We start from the raw sequence: 20,658 nt of genomic DNA, 5'->3' as shown, positions 1-20,658 counted from the left end.
CGCAAAGTGCTTCTGGAGCCACAGGAGGGGATGGGAGGCTGTATATGAATGCAGTTCATTAGCCAAGGCCCCAGGCTCTCTCTGTCTGCGAGCGAGGGGCTGGGAACCGACAGGGGATCCCCTCAGATGAGCAGAAGAAGAAGCGATCTGCACATTTTCACAGTGGCTTCATGTCCCACCTGTGCCAGCTGTTTGGCATCAGATCAGGCTCGCTGCTATTTCTCTGGTCAAGTGTGCTTCCGTTCCAACTGCTCGCATATTAGATTAGATTTCGGCGCAGGTGATTCGACTGTTGCCTTTACTTCTTTTGTTTCAGTCTTATGTATATCTCCGATATTCAGAGATATTACATCGGAGGGTCAGTTTTTTATGGCTGCTGTCTGTCTTCAACATATTGTCCAAAGCTCTGCTGTTCCCAAGCCAAAGATTTCTCGCCTCTGACACACCTAGGTCTCCGCCCACTAAATCACATTTACAGACAATCTATTCCGTCCCCCTTTGAGGTTTTGTTCTTATTACCGCATGGTAATGTCATTTAAAAAAAAATTATTTCTGGTGAAGTCTGTAAGTGAAGATATAAAAAAGTTAATTGTTACATTGATAGTTGCACTGTCTCCATCTCTCGGCAAGTAATTCCCTGCTGCTTTAGATGCATCTGGTTAAATGCTGTGTTCCTTTTTCTCTCTGTTCTTCTCTCAAAGCCAAATTGAAGCTCATTCCATGGCCCTTATGGCGCATGGTGGGAGACAGAGAAAAGAGTGCTCTTTTATTCTTCCTCTCTCTCTCTCTAGTTCTCTGCGACCCGATTGTCCTTCATGGTTAATTTTCTCCTCTCTTCCCCTCCAACCAAAAATCTAATCCCTCTTCCCTCCCCGCAGGACGACACGGAGCCCTACTTTATTGGAATATTTTGTTTCGAAGCCGGCATAAAGATCATCGCCCTGGGGTTCACGCTGCACAAAGGCTCCTACCTCCGAAACGGCTGGAACGTGATGGATTTTGTGGTGGTCCTGACCGGGTGAGTCCTAGGGGAAACTGTTCATGTGACCGCGTGGGTGACTGTGCAAACCTAGATTGCCTTAAGGAAAGAGCGTTCATAATCAGTCAATCGGTAGGCCTGACTGGATTACACTGTTTCTTGTTACGCCTGCTGCATTTGACTGGCAGAAAGTGTTGGATGCAGCAGAGTGGGAAATATCTCAAGACTTCATCAAAAAACATGAGGTAGTTCTTGGATCAGAACTATAGACAAGCCACGGAGAGGCAAAAAAAGTTGATTGAAAATGGGAAATGCACATAGATGCAACTTGTCAGACATGGCCTATGAACAAAACAGGAAAGATAGGGTTTGGTGCCTTGGATTATTTTGCTCTATAGGAAATCTTGGACTACATCGAGTTTGCCTTCTATGCCGTTAAGACATCGGAGTTGTCTGAATAGTGTCCTGCATTCACAATGAGCAAAGCTGTCTGTGGCTAACGTGTAGCTAAAACAAAATGGTGATCTGTTCTTGAATGTTAATGTTTTTTTTTTGTTTAATGAAACATTGTGGAGCTACACGCACCTCTGCTAGGTCTCTGGCTGAGAGATGGATGCTATGATGTAATTGGATGTTGGGACAGGTCAGCCATGATGGAGGTGTTTTGCATGTGGGTGTTTATTATTATTGGGCTTATGCCAAAATAAATTATTCAGTGCTTTGTATTTGTTGACACGCGTGTAATCAAAGGTATCATCAGCGTGAGCATCTTAATTAGTGAGATGTTTGATTTAAATGAGATCAGTCATGGCCAAAGTAACAATCTAACGACTTACTGCCTGTGGAGTGTTTTATGTGGAGTGATTATGACCATATATTACCAGTAACAGGCAGGGTGGGCCAAAACAAACTCATCATGAAACTTTGTACTATATGAAAAAGCAGGTTTGTGAAATGAGAGGCTGCACCGCAGAAACGGACGAAGGCGCTGAGATGTCGGAGAGAGGAAAGGTTTCTGAATAGGCCGGAGAGTGAAGTCAGGGCTGAATGAACAGAGGCATGATTTGCGTTACGCGTCGATTGCTGAAAATTGGTCAGCCTTTTCGTATCAATGAATGAGTGAATCAGTGGACACAGGGTGCATCTGTAAAGGAGGTGGATGCTGTGGATTTAGCTGCCCTCACTGTCTGCACGGTGCAGCTAAACACTTAGCGTAGCCAAGCCGAGGAAATGTAATGGCGCTCTCGTCCTGGCTCTAGGGGAGTGACATCACCTTCTCTTGGGGCATCTCGTACTCACGAGTATCAAAGATACCAAAGATTCTGGGCTCTACTACTTAGGATTCATGTAGTAATTGTCATTGTGATAAAAAAAAAATAATAACAACGATAATAACAATAATAATAATAATAATGTAAACATCCAATGAGGTACTGACACATCACAAAAATAACATACGCCATTACAATGCTGCAGATTTGTTTTTAAAACCACACAGAGCAGAGTGCAGTGTGTCTAGCCCCTGTTGGCTGGGGGGCTCATGCATCTCCGGTAGCTGTAACAAAGACGGAAGAGGGTAGGGGGTGTCGGATTGGGTCCTGTTGTGCCTATTCAGACTTGCAGGGTGTATTTGATTTTGCAGGAAAGTGCACGAGAACATTATCATTATAAGGTTATCCTTTATAAAACTACACTAACCACCCCCCTCCTCTCCCTGAAATACAGTACGAGGGAGGCAGGCAGCAACAATCCTGTATAAGGAAATCATCCAGTTGGCTAAGTTTATGATATCCTTCTGATGCCATGGATTTGCTGTTTAGTATTTCCCCTTGTGACTCATAAAAAGTGCATCACCCCAACTGCTGAGTGGGCCACTGAGAGCATTGTCACGGCAGCACATCACAGGAAGACAGACGTTACTTTCAAAGGCCTTCAGAAAAATTGGATGAATTCGACATGACTCCTTGCCAACCAGCTTTCATGTTGTTATTCTACCTTGTTGCTCTTGTTGCTGTGGCTGCTGTTGTTGCCTGTCTTTGGTGGTGATACATTGTATCGTTGTTTTTCTGATTCCTGCTTTTCAAGGACCGCTCCTTCTAAAGTTAGATTCATTGCGTAATGTAATGTGTGTGTGTGTGTGTGTGTGTGTGTGTGCGCATGTGTATGTATATGCTGTATATATAATATGCACATGAAATACATGTGATGTGTGTGTGTGTGCACGCATTTGTTTGTGTGTGTGTGTGTGTGTGTGTGTGTGTGTGTGTATTTAAAGGATGTACAGAGCTGACACTGTATCTGTATCGAATAGAAAAAGTGGAGCAAGAGAAAATGTCAATTTGCACTATATGTCTCTTCCTCCGGTTGCATGTGTCTCCACTGCAGACCTGCCCCTTAGTCCCTACTGCAGTAGAACCACTGAGATTTGAGCCCATCAAGAATGGGGGTAGTTTTGAATATTTAGAATGTGCGTGTGCGTGTATGTATACGTCCATATGTATATGTACTGTACAATGTCACTGAATTCCTACATAAGGAATCTTTGGGAAGGATGACTTCAAAGGATAGAGAGAATGAGGAATGTGGCTGAAAAGAGGTGGAGGAGTCAGGGTAGCATGGGATCAGGGAGGTGACAAAACATAATGAAGAGGAGGAGTGTTGGCTCCTGCTCCCCAGGTAACAGGCGACCTGTGGAAACAGCTAGGGAAAGGTGTGAGAGGGAAGAGGGGCTTAACGTTGCATTGGCTCCTTCATCAGCGTGCAGCGGCTGCCTGGGTGATAATAAGGTCACATGATGAATACGGCAACGGGACCTTCCCCAAACGATAAGCCCATCCCACCTCCCCTCCCCCTACCCCTCCCACTCCCGAACTGAACCATTAAAAAAATGGCGGTGCGATCTTCCCCGCGAAGGTTGCCGATGGGGAGTTGCCTGGCTCCTGCGGTGGTGCCGTACCTGACGGTGGTGAGCTTTATTTAGCCGGTCCTGGGAGACTTACGTCAGCCCGCAGGCATCGTTGCATGAGCCCCGGCCTCATCAGGCACAACAGCGGTGAGGGCATGGTCACCAGTCCTGCACACAGTACACTGTCGAACGGTGCCTAGTACCCGTAAACCGTAAAAGGTCAAGTGTAAATCTAATCTAATAGAGTTCTGTGAGGCTAATATGATTTACTCTATTGGAGCTTATTTAACACTGCGCATTTCACTGTTTCTGTTGGTTTAAGGTGCTTTTGTATTCTTTTGACGCCTTTCGTTATTTTTTTGCAGACGTGCATTGGTTGGATTAGTGGGTGTGGCTTATGACGCATCTTTATTCCTCCGGGTAGGTTTGCGCGTCAGGCGGGCGGTTCGGTAACTTCCTGCAGGGCGGGGCTTCGCCAATGGGTGGCGTGGCCTCTGCCCTCCTGGTTGCGCTCTTACGCGCAACAAAATCGATGTTTTCTGTCTCTCTGCAAGAAATGGTACAACCTCCCTCCATCTCTAATTTATGTCAAATTATATTATTAATGAAGGTTCCACAGATGTGGAAAAATAGAATATTTAACAGCAAGCTCGGTGTATGACGCTGTTCGCCTATCTATTCTTTATAAGATCTTTATAAGTCAACCTAGCATGTCGTTTTTTTTTTATCAGATGTGTTTTGACAGTGGTCTGCGGCCTCTGTGGAAACAGCTAAGCTTAATTGAGGAGGATGAGCTCAGATGCGTCCAGGGGGATTATGGGGCAGGTAAATGGGGCCAGAGTCATTACGGCAGAGTGACGAAGATGCTCGCCGCCAACACCCTCTTGGCGAGAACCTGGGGCTGTTGACGTGTCGTCAGTTCCTCCCCTCGGAACCCGGGGTTTCTCCTGCGCCGTGCAGAGTGACGCACCGCGCGCTTCGCCCCGGCGTGTTTGTGTATACAGCGGAACAGCAGAGCAGAGCAGAGCAGCGTGATTGAATTGGAGCCGGGCGTCCAGACGCCCTAACTGCATTTTAGCCCCGCCCACCCCTAAAGCTCCTGGTAATGGCATCGCGGCGATTTGAGTGACGCCACGCCTCTTAAAGCGGCGTGTTCCCGCGCGCACGCGCCGAAGAGCCTCGCCAGCTTACGGCCACCCCCATTCTCCCCGCGTCGCTATGGAAACGCTCGCGGCGTTCCGAAAGTTCCTCTCCTGGCTGGCGGGGGAAAGACAAACGGACAGCCAGATGGGCACGGACCACAGATCAATAGTGCCTGTTTGATTTGGGAAAATTGATGTAATTGATGGGTAAAAATCCAATTCTGCTGGCGCGGTGCTGAATCTGTTTTCGCAGATGAGGGACGTGATTTGTTAAGGGGACAGTTTAACGAATGACGACTGTCATGCGTTTGTCTTGCTGATGACCTTTTTTGGAATGAAATTTCAGACAAATCGCTTTTGTGAACTTTTAGTTTAGCAACCTGACGCTAGAATTGTGGTTTTTAGTAAGTTACCCCAGTTCTTGCAGCAGTTACTCCCAGTACTATGTACAGTGTGATCGTGCTAAATGATGAATGTATGATAGGCTGCTACAAAGAATTGATATTGAATTCATATTCTCGTGCCATTGAAGTAGGTTTTGATATTTTTCAGAAGCTATGGATTCAAAGGGTCCCACCTATCTCTCCAACTGACTGTGTCTGCTGGCCCATAAGACAAAAGTCCTTAATTTGAAAGTTCCACCCAGCTGTCTTTAGCTAATTTGATATGCTGCTTTTTCAAGGAAAAGGCCTCAGATTATTTTGTCCCCAAAGGCAACGTCAGACCTTTATTCAGTCCCAATCAGACAATACAAGTCGCTAATAAGAGTATAAATCTCCTGTTCCCTGTGCCCAGATCAATAATATATTGAGCCAGGGAAACTGCTGTGCAGCTCTCTAGAAAAAACAACAAAATCAAAATGTAGAGGTCCAGTAGAAAGTTTTTAGTAAAATATACTAAATATATCTTAAAAACTGTAGGATGAGTTGGGTCTGAAAGGACTAGAATAATAATAAGAAATAAATTCTGGAAATAGAGTCTGGAGAGGAACAAGTTTTCTTACTGAAAAAGGATGTGCTTGCTTTCTTGCTTTGGGGTACCAGTGTATCGATAGTATGTGCTTATGTATGGATATTTTGCTCTTCATGGTAGGTTCTGTGTCTCAGAAGGCATCAGATAGTGTCTCTTTTGGATCTATATCTTTATCTGAAGTAGGCTTACAATGCCTGAAGAGTTCTGTCGGTGTTTTTCATTTTGTAATCTGAGACAGGCCTAGTTTGTATCGATCCAGACTCTAGGTATTATTATTATTATTTGCTGTCTGCCAGATCATTCAGAAATAGTTTAGGAACCGCTCTCAAACCTCATTCTACCTCACAGAAGTCACTGTGGGATCCAATAGTTTTTGTCTACTTTTTATCCATCGAAACACATGAACTGCTCATAATATCTTGGTTTGCAGATGCATATGCTGGTGGGCTTCTTGTTTGCTGAAGGTAGGATTAACACCAGGTTAACCCAAATGCATGAAAGGTTTGGCAGTAAAACATTTTCATAGAACTCAATGCATACTGTATTTAGATGATACTCATGTAAGCTTGCATTATTTTGTACAAGGGCAAGAAAAATGCTCCCCATATTTTCTAATTACACATGCATACACTCACACACACACACACACACACACACGCGCGCATTTATGCACACACACACACTCTCACAGGCACATGCACACACACACACACACACACACACATACTCTCACTGGGCACACACACGTACTTATGCGTGCACACACACAGATACACACAAACACTCAGACAAACACACGCATGCACACAAACACACATACACATATATACACACACAGAAACACTCACACGTGTACACACAGACACACACACACACACACACACACTCACAGACACACACACACACACACACACACGCACTGCCTTAGTCTCTGGCTCTCTCCGTCCGTGTGTGTGTGTGTGTCTCAGCGCTGCGCCACTGTGTCTCAGCTCTGACGCTCAGAGCCCTCCTCTGCCAATAACAGTAACCGGCATGGTGGCGCCCCCTGACACTGCTGCTAAACAAATAGATTCTGCCGAGGCTGCGACACCCGGCCGCGCTTCTTTGTTCTATTCACACGTCTCCGGGGGAGCGACGGCTTCACGCTGCAGTCGCGCTGGACCCTCAGTCCGTGCTTTTCTCCTTCCGCCATGGCCTGTCACTCGCTTGTTTAAATGTAAATGAACATCTGGGGGCCTTCGGGATTCCACGGTAGCTGAGACGAGGGTGCAGGCGCATGCGCACAGAACTTAGGGCTGCAGCAGCTGGTCTGTGCGCAGGGCTATATGTCGCTGATTGGGCACATTGGGCCTTGCAGCATTTGGCCTGGGGTGCTGGGGGGGGGGGGGGAAACTGGAGCGTGGCTTTACATTGTGACATTGCCGGAGCATGCTTTGTATGTAACGGGTCTGTCGACGTGCATAAATATGCATGTGCAAGTGTGCACGCGTGCCTCTGTATATGTGTGTGTTTGTGTGTGTGCGTGCACATGCTTATGTTTTTATTCATTTTTTTTTTTGCAAATGAATGGAGATGATATCTCAGAATGTCAGAAGGCTGTGATTGATGACCCCCTCTTCAGTGACTGATGTACATTTTGTGGCTTTTTTGTTGTTCATATGACCTCACTTCATGGCTGAGGGATTAGGTTGACTCTCAGAGTAATGGGTAGAGCATTTTGAGTAATGGGGGATTTTCGTTGTTATGTTATTTTATTTTCCCTCCGCGGTGTTCCACCTGCACAGCTCTGTGCACCCCTGTAACACTTCAGTTTGGGGTGTTTTGCAGCCAGAGCATCGCTATTTCACAATGATAACCTCCTTCCTCAAATTTCATCAGGAAAAAGCTAAGGAAGCTAAGGAAGATTGCTGTAAAGGGTAGAATAATAATAATAAATAATATTAATAAATGAGAATAATAATGAAATAATAAGAATGATAATAATAATAAATAATAATAAAGAAATATTAAAGAATAATAAATACTGTTAGTGCAAAAGAACAAAAAGGGCTCGTATTTGAGCTTTGTATCATTCTGCTTGTTGACAATAAAAACCTTGTGGAAACAGATGCTTTTTTTCCCCCCACACTGTTACCTTCTTTGCCTATCACCTGCCTCTTGGTGCACAGAACCAGGCACGTGTTCTCAGCAGAGAAGGTGCTTTGTCTGCGGTGGCTAGTTTTCCTTCTCACTGAGCCGCGAGAATGATGTGTGTGTGAGACCGAGTAGGCGTTGGGCGGGGGGTTGGCAAGTAAATGCCACCCAATTAGCAGACGATCCGTGAGCTCACACTCATACAGTAGCACCTGTTCCAGAGCCAATACCAAGAGCAGGTGTTCTTTTGTTATTGTTCTCACTCTCTTCCTCCTCCTGTGGTAACAGTAGTAACGGCACCCGACCTTATGGTGTTTGTGTGACACACAGAGCCGTGATTATTCCTCTTCAGTTATATCAGGGAGACGGAGCTTCTCTCCATGAGCAAAACAGCCACACCACCCCACTAACATCCTCATAATGGGGTTTTACTTGGGGGTTTGTTTTTATGAAGAATCTTGACGAAACTAGCCAGACGTACTTTTTTATATAATCACAAATAATTGGCAGGATTCAGTCAAATACACTTAGGCCTGGATTCAGTTGCAGATAAATACAAATGAAATGATTCCGCTTCACAGACATGGTTTGGTGAGCTAATTCTGGTGATTAGTCAAATTTGTATGAAGCAGGAAAAACAATGATTGTTTGCTGTGGTTTAGTACAAGATAATCTACTGCTTATTTACCTTTCATGCTTAAAACCCAACTGCAACTACATATGATTTTGGCCACGTGATAAACCCGTGTTAATCCCTTGGTGCATATTATCTTTTGTCCCAATTCCAAGACATCTTGATATATTTCTTGCTGCACCCGAGAGGAGATTATGTTTATCTTTTTATCACAGGATCTTTTTAGCATGGTTGGCTTCAGTGGGTTTCAAAGAAGGACTTTTGACTTGGTCTTTCAGAGGTAATGGGTATAATGAATGCCGAGCCATTACTATCCTGTATATATCTATACATGAACTAAACCAAATATTTCAGTAGAAGCTAAATGTAGCTCTTAAAATGTAAATTCCCTTTTGTCAGGCCTTTGACCTACAACCTTATCATGGAAAGGCTGAACATTTACATGAAGAAATAATTCATTTCTGTTTTGGTGCTGTAAGCGTTCAATGTTGAATGTTGCTTTTCTCTAGCTTTTCAAACAAAGGACAGGAAGTGGTGGTGGGGATTCAATTTAGCCATTTATCTGCTTATGTTCCAAGAAACATTTTTCTGTTTACATGCACTACCAAAAGTGACATGTAGGCTATACGTGGCCATTGAGCCATACTTAGTTCCGCCAGCTTTCTAGTTTAATTGTTGCATGAAAATTGTAAAATAGTTTGTAGAAAGTATATACTCTGCTTTCATTTAATTAGCTGCAATGCTGCTTTCCAATCACTTTTGAGGCCAAATATGGTATTATAATCTGGTAAAGCATATCTCCATAAAAACTACTTGTTTATTGTATCTCAGTGTTGCAAGTGAAATTTAAAATTTCTGCAAATGAATTTGAGCATCCATTGAGTGATTACTAGACACCTAGGGTTGTGATTGATTGGTCACATGCTGATAGATACTTGTCTGTTTGTGCTAAGTGTTTGTTTCCTAGCATGCTAAATTCACTCACTGTTTACATTTCAGTGAGTGAATTTAGCATGCTAGATTCACTCACTGAAATGTCCCAGTTCCACAGAACTAGGAAGATAATAAAACAATAGGAAAAAGGACTGCTTCTATTTCAAGAAGAGCTTATACTCTTTTGATAGTATAATTAAATTAGTCAATGAATGAACTGAGCAATAATACAGTCTGTTCCATTTTGTTCAGTCATTTGATGCATATAGGAGCATATGATTAAAATTAAAGTAAAACAGAAAAAGCATATAGGTAATTGTATGTCAGTGAAATGTTGTGGTTTCATTTAGTTACATAAGGACAAGATCAACGGCATTTGTGTTCGTTTCAAATATAGCCTAATGTTTAAATCTACTGTGGTTGATATATGCAGGTCACTGCTCCAACCCAGGCAGTTTTTAACAAAAGTTTAAGCTCGTATTATGTTAATGAAAGACGTGAATGTAGGCTGATTTGCATGTACACTATTATACAGCTATGAAAAGACACAAAAACGCAGAGTAGATCATTTGGTTAAAAATGCTTGCACTATAGCTGTAATAATTTTTAACAACTTTAGAACTTAATGCAGATTAATCTATAAACAGAGGTCTCTCTTTTGCTCATATAACGTTGACTATGCAGGAAAAAATGTGTCTTATCTTATTGCAGTATTAAATTGAGATGAACATTATATATCAACATTACAACTATTTGTGGTCCAAGGTCATTGACTTTTAAAGCCTGCTTTGCTTTAATGCTGTATGAAAATGAGGCAAGCAACCTGTGTTCAGTGGGGAAAAAATCCTTATACAGATGAATCCACATCAAGTTTCAATAAAACTGTGAAATTGTTAGTCATCATTACATATCCAAGCTATCATTAATTGTGTGGAATATTCTTACACAATATCATTTGCAAGGTAAATTTTGGTTGCAGTTGAAGTAGCTCTGAAAAAAATGTATTATGAGCAAAGTTTATTGACCTATTTATCATTATATGACAATTGCAACATAACAATTTTTGTAAACATCATGTGCCCCCAATGCTAGACATAAAGGTGTGAAAACTATACTAGTTAATTAATCTTTACCTAATATACCGTAAAAATGAGCTATGATGTAATTTCTCAATTATTAAAATAACCGAGGATAATATAAGATTGTTATATTTTATTAATCGTTTTAAATCTGTGGTTAAATATAGGTAGTTCCTCCAGCCCAGGCACCATAATTTACATTTTCCTGTTTCTTAGATTTTCAGGCTTTATTAGCAGTAAGGCAAATACTTATAACCATTATTCGACTGAACGTTAAAGTCCCATTTGATTGAATTGCACATGAATTGCTCAGTCTTATTTGACTGAATTGCACAAGTGCCTTTGATTGAATCTAGGGAAGCGTATTCAAGGTGTTGCTTTCTTAAATGTGTGGAAGTGTGTGTCCTGTACAAGCTATATAAATGGTACAGTATGGCAAGAAAATGTGACATCTATCTAAAGCAGTGAAGTCTAATTGGTGACTACAGTGACTGAAATCAACCATTATGACTGCCAGAGCCTTGGGTGTCAGATGGTGGAAAGCAGGGGTTGGGCAATTAATATATTTGACACTCAAAGGAAATGGCACTTGCAATATTCAATCAATGGAACTCGGTCAGGGCGGGCCCGTGGCATAAACGGTCTATGTGGTTGTTTAGGGCCACAACCGCTGGAGGGGGGCCACACAATCCAATGTTTATACAAGGTAAATAATATTATTTTCGCAATTTCGACAGAATGGAACAGAAACCATAGGGCAGGCCCTGAACTCGGTAGGGAACACCTCTGAATAAGAACGTATTGTTTTCTAACTAGCTAGTGGAGCTAATGCCGCTACACATCCCACTCCCAGTGCCTGGCTAATAGGGTTGATGAGCTCCTCTCTCCATTGTCGTCTCCTGGAGTACTGACATGAGCTAAGAAGCCTGTTTTAACTAGTGACCAGAAAATTAAAGTGTAGTTATTTTGATGCAGTACACAAACCTTTGCTTAACTTTTTACTTATTTTTCTGTGACTGTGACATTACTCGTTAGATCACTGGGCTAGGAGTTCTCTAGTGATCTAGCTAGGTAACAATATAATCACATTACAATAAAATTCACCTGTTACCATTTTGACACTCACTGTCTGTCTTTAAACTCTCTAAAGCTACAGGGGGCAATGCACAATCAACCCCCCCCCCCCCCCCATCCCCGTTAACCAAAATTTAATGTTCAAGGTTTACTATTATGGCAGCTTTGCTCACACACATCAAAACCACAGACACATGGTCATGGCCCAACTCTTAATTATAAGGGTGAAGTCACACTGCCTCTGACGAGATCAGCTGGTGTTTTCTACATTTGACACGCTGTGTTTGTTAAATGTTGCCCAGAGTTTAATGTTGTATGTTGTGTTTGATGGTTGTGTTATCATTGTTCTATTTGAATAAAATAAAGAAATATGAAAATGCCATGGAAGCAAGAAAGCCAGGACCACAGAACTGACATCAAAAAGCTATTAGCATGTCTGTTAGCATCTTCTGTAACATTTACACATAGCCTAACAGCTATCTACATACCAGAGACACTGACAATTTTTATATTCCTAAAAGCTGCATTCCTCTTGTTGGTGTTGTTGTAGGTAGGCACAGCAGGGTCATATACTATGGGAAATTCAGGAACGGAATTAATTAAAAAGTACTCCATGATGGAACGATGGAACAGGGAGCTAGAATTTGAAATTGGGAAGAATTTACACACCGGATCTTTATCTGATGCCTCACATCACCAGCTAGCTGGAAACCGGCTAGCACATTGTCTGCCCACTCATTTGAAGGGAATCTGACGAGCCCTGGTTGCACATATTCATAGAAAATTTCCTTCAGTTTCAGGTCTCAAGCACAGACAACTCTTGATAGAAAGTATAGCACGTCAATTCAGTCTTCCCTGCCCAATGCTGCTCCTCAGATAGTTCTTGATTAATTGTAATTTAGAAAACGGGTGCTCCACTGTTGCAGCTGTGACAGGCAATGTCATAAACAACGGCTTACACACCTCACATGAAGTTAGATGTTACCAGATAGTAAGCATTTTCGCAACTTGGGAGGCTGATGTGTTCAGCGATCTCAGGAAGGTTATTGATATATCCCTGATGTAGTGGCCAAGATGATTTAAGTGATTTAAAAATGGAAAAAGGCCAAATTATGAGCTCTTACAAATCATAGTATAAATCATCAACTGCAACTTGCAATGAGCTTGTTTTGATAGGTTTTTTGTATGCTTAGTCTGGCACTAAGACAGGAAGGTAAATGTGTTGGAATTTTAGAGAGATGTAGTGACTATTCTAAATGAGGCTGAGCCGACAGGGCGCTACTCAAAATGTCCTTAAAATTCAGCATCGCTGCATAGCTAATTTGTCAGGTCTTCTTGGAATAGATAAGGTTTGTATTGAGCAGGCTACTAGGGAGGTGCATACAGATAATGACACGTGAGCTTGGATGGATGGGGGGCCTCAAAGGCACATTTGCTAATGCTACCTACAATTTCAAAGGAGGTTTTTCGTTCCTTTGTATCCTTACTCGTGCCATACTTTATGATGTTGCAAACCTTTTTCCCCTTGGTTTTTGGAAATGTGCCTGCAGAGTAAATTCTGAAGCTCAGAATTACCACTGATTTCAGCACAAAGGCACATCTCAGCCATGAGTTAGCAGGCTTAACTACTCTGGTGTCTGACCTCACAAACAGCTTTAGCTTGAATATGAGCGGAGGCATTTTGGATCACAAAAACTTTTACATGGAGGAAGGAACCATGAAGTGTTAGATATACCGAAAGTGAATGCAATGCCAGCACATGACATATGGATATTTAAAAAATTTTTCTGAACGATTTATTTGATCTAAGGTGCTGTTCTTAAAGCTGAAAGGATACACAATTTTTTAATGTAAAAATAAACTAAACGAAATAAGTACATAAAGTATAAAAAAACAAGTTTTATGTAGAAACTATAAAAAATAAGTGGTTTAGTGTGAAATAACTGCGGTTTATTGCACTGATATGGGTTATGATATAAGTGCTGATATGGGAACAAGTGACATTGTTGGCCAGAAACGAGGGTTGCATTTGGCGCATGTTTGTAGCCTATTTTTTTTTGTAAATTGTAGGTGTTTGCTTTATCCTCATTCTGTGGGCACCACTGCTCCTACCACTAGGGGGAAGGAGGGAGAGAGCTCCATCATTTTGGTTTTCTTCGTTGTAGCTCTTTGCTCTCATGTTCACTAACGGGCTAGCTAAATTTCACTTGCCAAAGATGGGTAACAGTGACATCATTCTGCATCATCACATGATTAAAAAAATTACATTGGACAACTACATACACAGGTATATTTCAGCAGTCACTACTACTGCCAGAAAAAGAAATGCAGATAATTGATAGTGTTTGCAATTCATTCTCTGTGTAAGTTTGACATGATCAGGGGCTATTATGAAATTTGAAAGTGAGTACTGATAAAGTTAATTTGTTTGTTGAACCAAGGGTATAAATAATCTATTTCTAAGCTCTGCTGTTCACGATGCGGGCGCCTCAGAGACCGCAGGCCCCGGTGCGGCCACATCGGCTGCCCTGCCCAGCTCTCTGCCATTGGTACCGGGGGGGATTGGGTGTGGTGGTTCAGCCAAGATGAATGAGTGGGCCAGGATTGCTTACACAAGTGTCTCAAGGATATGGGACAATATACATTCCATGTAAGTTCAATAATGAATGCGTTTCTTACTTAACAATTATGGGATGGTTACATATTTTATGGGAAGGTTGGCAACCCTACCTAGAGCAGGAACTATGAAGCTGGTTTTAACTAGTGATTAGCAAATAAAAAGTGTGACTATTTTGACCTAGAATACAAACATCTGTTTTGTTGTGTTTTTGTTGCTGTTACAAGAAAATATTATTGGCTTAGACTATGGCAACTGCCATAGTCTGCCATACCAAAATGATGCCACTGGCCAAAACATTCCACAAATTTATACACAGTCCTTGTGCCTGCCTTGTACAGTGATGCTACAGTATGGTGAAAAATGCTACAGTATGGTGAAAAACCCTTTACAATTTTGGCCCTTAGCCTTTTTGGTCAGATAAACATGGTTGCCATGGCTGGGGAGTGGCTGTGATGATGAAGGGATGTAAATGCATAGATTCATAAGCATTCTGCCCTTTCCTGGGGAACAATGCCAAATTAAGGCTTACGCAAGAAGTAATTTAAATGATTTAAAAATGGTAAAAAGCCAAATCCGTGAGCCGTAACAAATCATAATATAAATCATGTACTGCAACTTTGGAGTGAGCTTGTTTTGATGAGTGTGGGTTTTTAAAATTTTTAAAAAATCTGGCACTAAGACAGAAAAGTAAATTTAACTGAACTATAATGACTCTTCAAAGTGAGGCCACGCCAACAGGGAAATACTCTAAATTCAGCGTGGCTGTATGGCTAATTTGTCAGGTCTTTCTGGAATAGATAAGGTTTGTCTAGAGCATGCAGCTGGAATAGATAAGGTTTGTCTAGAACATGCAGCTGGAATAGATAAGGTTTGTCTAGAACATGCAGCTGGAATAGATAAGGTTTGTCTAGAACATGCAGCTGGAATAGATAAGGTTTGTCTAGAACATGCAGCTGGAATAGATAAGGTTTGTCTAGAACATGCAGCTGGAATAGATAAGGTTTGTCTAGAACATGCAGCTGGATAGATAAGGTTTGTCTAGAACATGCAGCTGGAATAGATAAGGTTTGTCTAGAACATGCAGCTGGAATAGATAAGGTTTGTCTAGAACATGCAGCTGGAATAGATAAGGTTTGTCTAGAACATGCAGCTAGGGGGGTGGATACAGGTAAGGCTCGTGAGCTTGAATGGATGGGAGGCCTCAAAGGCACTTTTGCGCCAGCTTTCAGTGATGCTCACCTGCTACCTACCATTTCAAAGACAGTTTGTTATTCCTTCGCTAACCTTAATATCTGGTGTTCCATACAACATTTTTTCCCCATTCGTTTTTGGTTACCATGTCTGCAGAGTAAATTCTTAAGCTCGGAATTACGGCTGATTTCTGCACTAAAACACATTCACAGTTCCAGAATAACATCTTTTGTTTTTGTTTTTTTACATAGTTTTTCCAAACACCAGTCCATCAATCAGATCCCTGTCCACTAATCATTGGCGGTAGAAAAGTGTGGAAAAACTATTTAAAAATGTAATGTGATTCCTTGACATCCCAGTTTCAGAACACACACGTTACTAATAAAAGCCCCAGGCAGCATCAGAATGTACATTGCATTGATAATGGTCCTTAGTTTTTGAAAGACATATCTCACAAAAATGTGTTTGTGTGTGTGCATGTGATGTCTGTACTGTTCTCCGTCATTTCTGCCCATTTGTTCTTTATCCACTGCACCACACTACCTCTTCATATGTCTGTATAATATATATGCTTACATAAAACAAAGGACGAGGCTGCACCTCTCATCTATCCTTGTTAATGGCACTTAACCTCAATTACTCAAGTGACACATGAAACTCTATAGTATATGAAAACATAAACCATGGCAGTTGACCCCAGATAATGTGTGTCTAACATCCTATATTAAATTACATACTTGGATTAACAGATGCACTTATCACAAGCAACCTACAGAACTTACATTATTATTTATTTTAGCATTCTACTAAAGGGGTTCAGGTTAATATGTTCGTAACCTGGCTCAAAGGCACTGCAGCTGTGCCTCAATCTAGGGAATGAAACCTGTAACCTTTGTGTAACAGTTAGAATTCTAATCCACACATCTCTCTGTCAGCCTCTGTTATGCATCAGAGGTAGAAAGATATATTCAGATGGTTCCCAAGTGGCTCACTTGGAAGGAAGACCGAACAAAGGAAAGAAAGAAATAATAAAAGAAAACGTATCTAGATGGGTTCAGGGGAGCCATGATGCAATCTGAAGAGATAAGTCTTCAGTGCGTGTCGGAAGATGGGCAGGGTTTCTGCTGTCCTGACTGTAGTGGGAAGCTCATTCCAACACCAGGGGACCAAAATAGACAGGAGTCATGAAGGGAAAGTGCAAACGTGCAGGGGGAGAGGAACCAGGCACCCAGAGGTAGCAGAAAGGAGCGGTCTGGTTGGTGTTGCAGGTTCACGACTGAGAGTGAGCAGTGAGCTGGAGGACCATGTACACTTCAACTGCTGTGGTTCTGGCGAGTGACTGTAGGTGCGGCTAGCCTAATAACTCAAGAGGCACATCCACCAGTCACAAATTTGGGAGAAAATTGTTAGTTACTAAAAATGTTAGATAGTTCAAAATATTCATAAAGAGTAATACGCGAAGCCCCTAATTTCTCTTATGTTCAGCCCAGCATCACCGTGTGGGCAACCTAGCATGGTGGAAAGGGTTCTGTTTTCCCAAAGCCCTTCTTTCCCGTGAGCGGGGAGCAGACTGCTTCCGTGTCCTCGGGTCACCTCATCGCCGAGACGTGATGGATCCTCCAGCCCCCGACTTGATTTTCCGCTGGCTGCCTTGCTTTTATCGCCTCCCAGCATTCTAATGGAGGGAACGAGGCTCCCAGAACGGCACGCGGCGCATGGGCCTTATTGGAGGACCACAGAGGAACTGCATGATTGGCAGGTCCACTTCTGGATTCATTACAAACGGTTGTTCTTTCTAAGAAATCAGCCAGCTAGTAAAAACAATGACCAGTGTACAATAACCGCCCTTCATCGTGCAGAATTACTATATCCTCATGCTAAAAGGAACATAGCAAGAATGATGAGGTAATGATGGTGTGTTTGTGTGTGCGTATGTGCGCTCGCATTATACGTCTGTGCCGTTTGTATTTGCATGTGCATGTTATGTTTGCCTGTTTTATTTCTGATTGCGCCAGTCCCTCCATGGGGAAATGAGGCAGTTCACAGTATGGAATCCGTGGAAACAGTAGCTACTTCATACAGTAAGTGGTATTTCCCCACGATGAGGGGGTGTTAATTGACTTCCTGCCCATTTAAGACTCCGAATGTTCTTTGTAATTTTTCCATATTAGCTCAAATGGGTTGTTTCGTTTTACAGTGCTCTTATAGATTTTTTTTTTGTGTAAATTCATTTTTGTTATGGATATTTACACTGTGTTCCTGAAAGGGGGAAAAGTTGCAGCTTTTAGGCCTTCTCTTTGAGGTTGCAGCAATTACTGGGCTTTTAACATGCTTTTCAGAGTGTGGGTGAAGGAATGGCCTCCCCGGGGAGCCGCAGTTTTGAAAGGGGAGACCTAACACTGCTTAAGAAGAGTATCCTCTTTTGGCTCTGCTTTGAGTGCATTTCCACCACAGCAAGATGTCTTAAAAAATAGACTTGGTAAGTGAGACAGCATGTCTGTAGATAAGTTTGTAGTAACACAACTTAAGAAATGTACCGTCTTTTGGCTCTACTATAAGTGCATTTCCACCACAGCAAGATATTGTCTTTAAAAATTTCCTTAGTGAGACAGCATGTCTGCAGATAAGTTTGAAGAAGTCTGAAATAAGGTTGTGTAATCTCCGTCGTTCATTGTAGCATTGTGCCATTACTTATAACTGAAGAGGATGCACCTAACATCAGAACAGATGCACACAAACTGTTAACTGTGAATTACAGAAAGAAAAGAAAAGACTCATGGAAATACTGAATACTGAAACGGATTATATCTTGTCATAACATTGCACAGCACAATTCAGTGCATTAAAAACCACACTTACAAGCCACAATTAATTATTAATGTTTTATGGCACAGAAGAGCTTGAGCATGCCTGTACAAGCTTAAACTACATTGTGTAAGATTTATAAGATTTAAAGTTTGAAGTTGAATAATAGATTTTCCCCCACCAAAACCCATAAAAACAGCTGCACAAAATGTTGCTTGTTTTCCTTGAAATTATTTTTGGATAGGCCACAATGTCCTCTACAGGAAAAAAAGTATATGTTATATTCATTTTTCCTTCTTGGAATCTGCAGCTTGCAAAACAAGTCATTTTGTGGAGCTTACCGCATTGTGTTTGTGTTATGTGAATACTAGCAGCGTCAGATGTCCCAGTTAACCGTTAACGGCAGCACTGTTCCTTTCGGTTTTTCGGTTCCCATTCACTCCTGTTCATTTTTGCGACCTCACCGAAATGAATCATTTTAAAACGAAGGGTTGTTCTGTGCTTGCAAGTGACACGCTGGATTTTCAGGTGCCTGAGGTGCTCAGAATACATAGCATGTAAAGAACAAGCAGTCATATTTCATACCGTTTTGATGCAAAGAAAATAACAGGAAAAATATATGAACTCTCATGTTGATATCCTCTGTCAAGCACGGCGAGGGGTAGGGGGGAGGGGAGAGAGGAGGGGCGGGTCATTTATAAGAGGGGTTTGGAATGGTGGGGGGTTGGGACTGGTTGGCTGGCAGATAGGAATTATTTTCAGAAATACGGTGGCATTTGTGACAGCTCTCTAATACAGCCCCACTGGGTGACTGCCCCCTGGGATGTCGTCACCTTTCAGCTGTACCATGTGACTGACAGCGTGGTGCTTCCTGTTCGGCTCCCTGTCTGTTAAACAGGCCGTTGTGTGATCTTTTTGGGGGGGGGGGGGGGGGGGGGATTCCTGGCGAGGAGAGCCAAGCAGCTCCTGATGTGAGAACCACAGCTCACAGCTGCCACTCGTGTCCAAAGGGGGGGGGGGGGCAGATGAATATTTTAATGACAGCACAAGGCCCCCTGCTTTGCTCCACATAGCCACATGCTCCGGGCACACGTACGCAAACACACATCTATAAATACATGTGCCTCTAGCTTCAAACAAAAATATTTTGCCACATTAAGGGATTTGCATTTTCAATGAACTAAAACAATACATTTTTAGGAATTCAATCTAGTAAATCTTATGCTCATAAAGATCTGCCTTCACAATTTTAAATGCTTAAAATCCAAGAAACAGGATTAGGTGTGGCCTGCGAATTGTGGTGCCTGTGCTAGAGGTGGGAGCTTTTTTGAAAAGCCAGTGAGCTTGTTCATTGCTAAGAATCTGTTTTCCTGACTGCTACACAATTTTTATATAACATAGGCCATACTAAAAAAATGTATCAAAAATGTAATCATAGTAGTACACGTGTAAAACAATTAACAAATGGTTTTTCACACTTTTGTCTCTAGTATTTAGGGCATATTATATGTAGAAAATAATAACATTTCATAATGAATAGGTGGGAGCTGAACATAGTTAAGTCAAAATACATTTTCCAGAGTTTTGAATTGCTAGGAGGAGAAATGACCATTAAAATATTATGGGTTTGAGTATTCCACACCTTGCATTAATAGCTCAGATGTTGGGTGCTGAACTATATTAATTAGCATTTCCCTCTTTAATTGGGATTAAAGACTTCAAAGTTTTGGCAGATGCATTTACAGTAGTATATGTACTGTAACTGGCTCCTGATTAAAACTGTTGTACGCTGTAAAAAAGCGTTATTAATGTGTAATAGTATCTAGCCTTTAGCCCGCTAATCTGTATTCAGCTATTTATGTGTGCACGTGAGTGTGTGATTGTGTGTGTCTGTGTGTGTGTGTGTGCTTATATGGATATCTATAGCAATGCTCTTGTTTTAATGATCCAATAACCAGGTGTCGATCGATGCCTTGTTATGGTTTAGAGATGCTTTAATGTATGTCGTGGAGGGCCCGGAGCCAGCGGAATAAAGAGCTACTGCTGTTTAGCAGCATGCTTTATAGGGTGTCTGACAGGGTCCCGTTCCCCCACCTTCCCCCTCGCTCGCCTCTCTCCTCGTACTGTACAGCACGCAGTGGGCCACCGGGCCGCAGCCAAGGCCACCCCCCACAGTGGGGTTCTGCCAGGA

General features: G+C 42.1%; 1 protein-coding gene across 1 annotated transcript in view; it reads left to right on the top strand.

Moving 5' to 3' along the window:
* The window catches only part of cacna1ba (calcium channel, voltage-dependent, N type, alpha 1B subunit, a), a 186,895-nt gene that overhangs the window by 15,356 nt on the left and 150,881 nt on the right, over positions 1–20,658 (top strand). Inside the window, 1 exon segment of the mRNA XM_064354484.1 lies at positions 879–1,018. Coding sequence (XP_064210554.1) covers positions 879–1,018 — 140 coding nt within the window.

This window comes from Anguilla rostrata, chromosome 10, assembly GCF_018555375.3.
Source record: "Anguilla rostrata isolate EN2019 chromosome 10, ASM1855537v3, whole genome shotgun sequence".
Lineage (NCBI taxonomy): Eukaryota > Metazoa > Chordata > Actinopteri > Anguilliformes > Anguillidae > Anguilla > Anguilla rostrata.
Note: the sequence above shows the minus strand (reverse complement) of the source record. Positions and strands in the feature narration are given on the sequence as shown.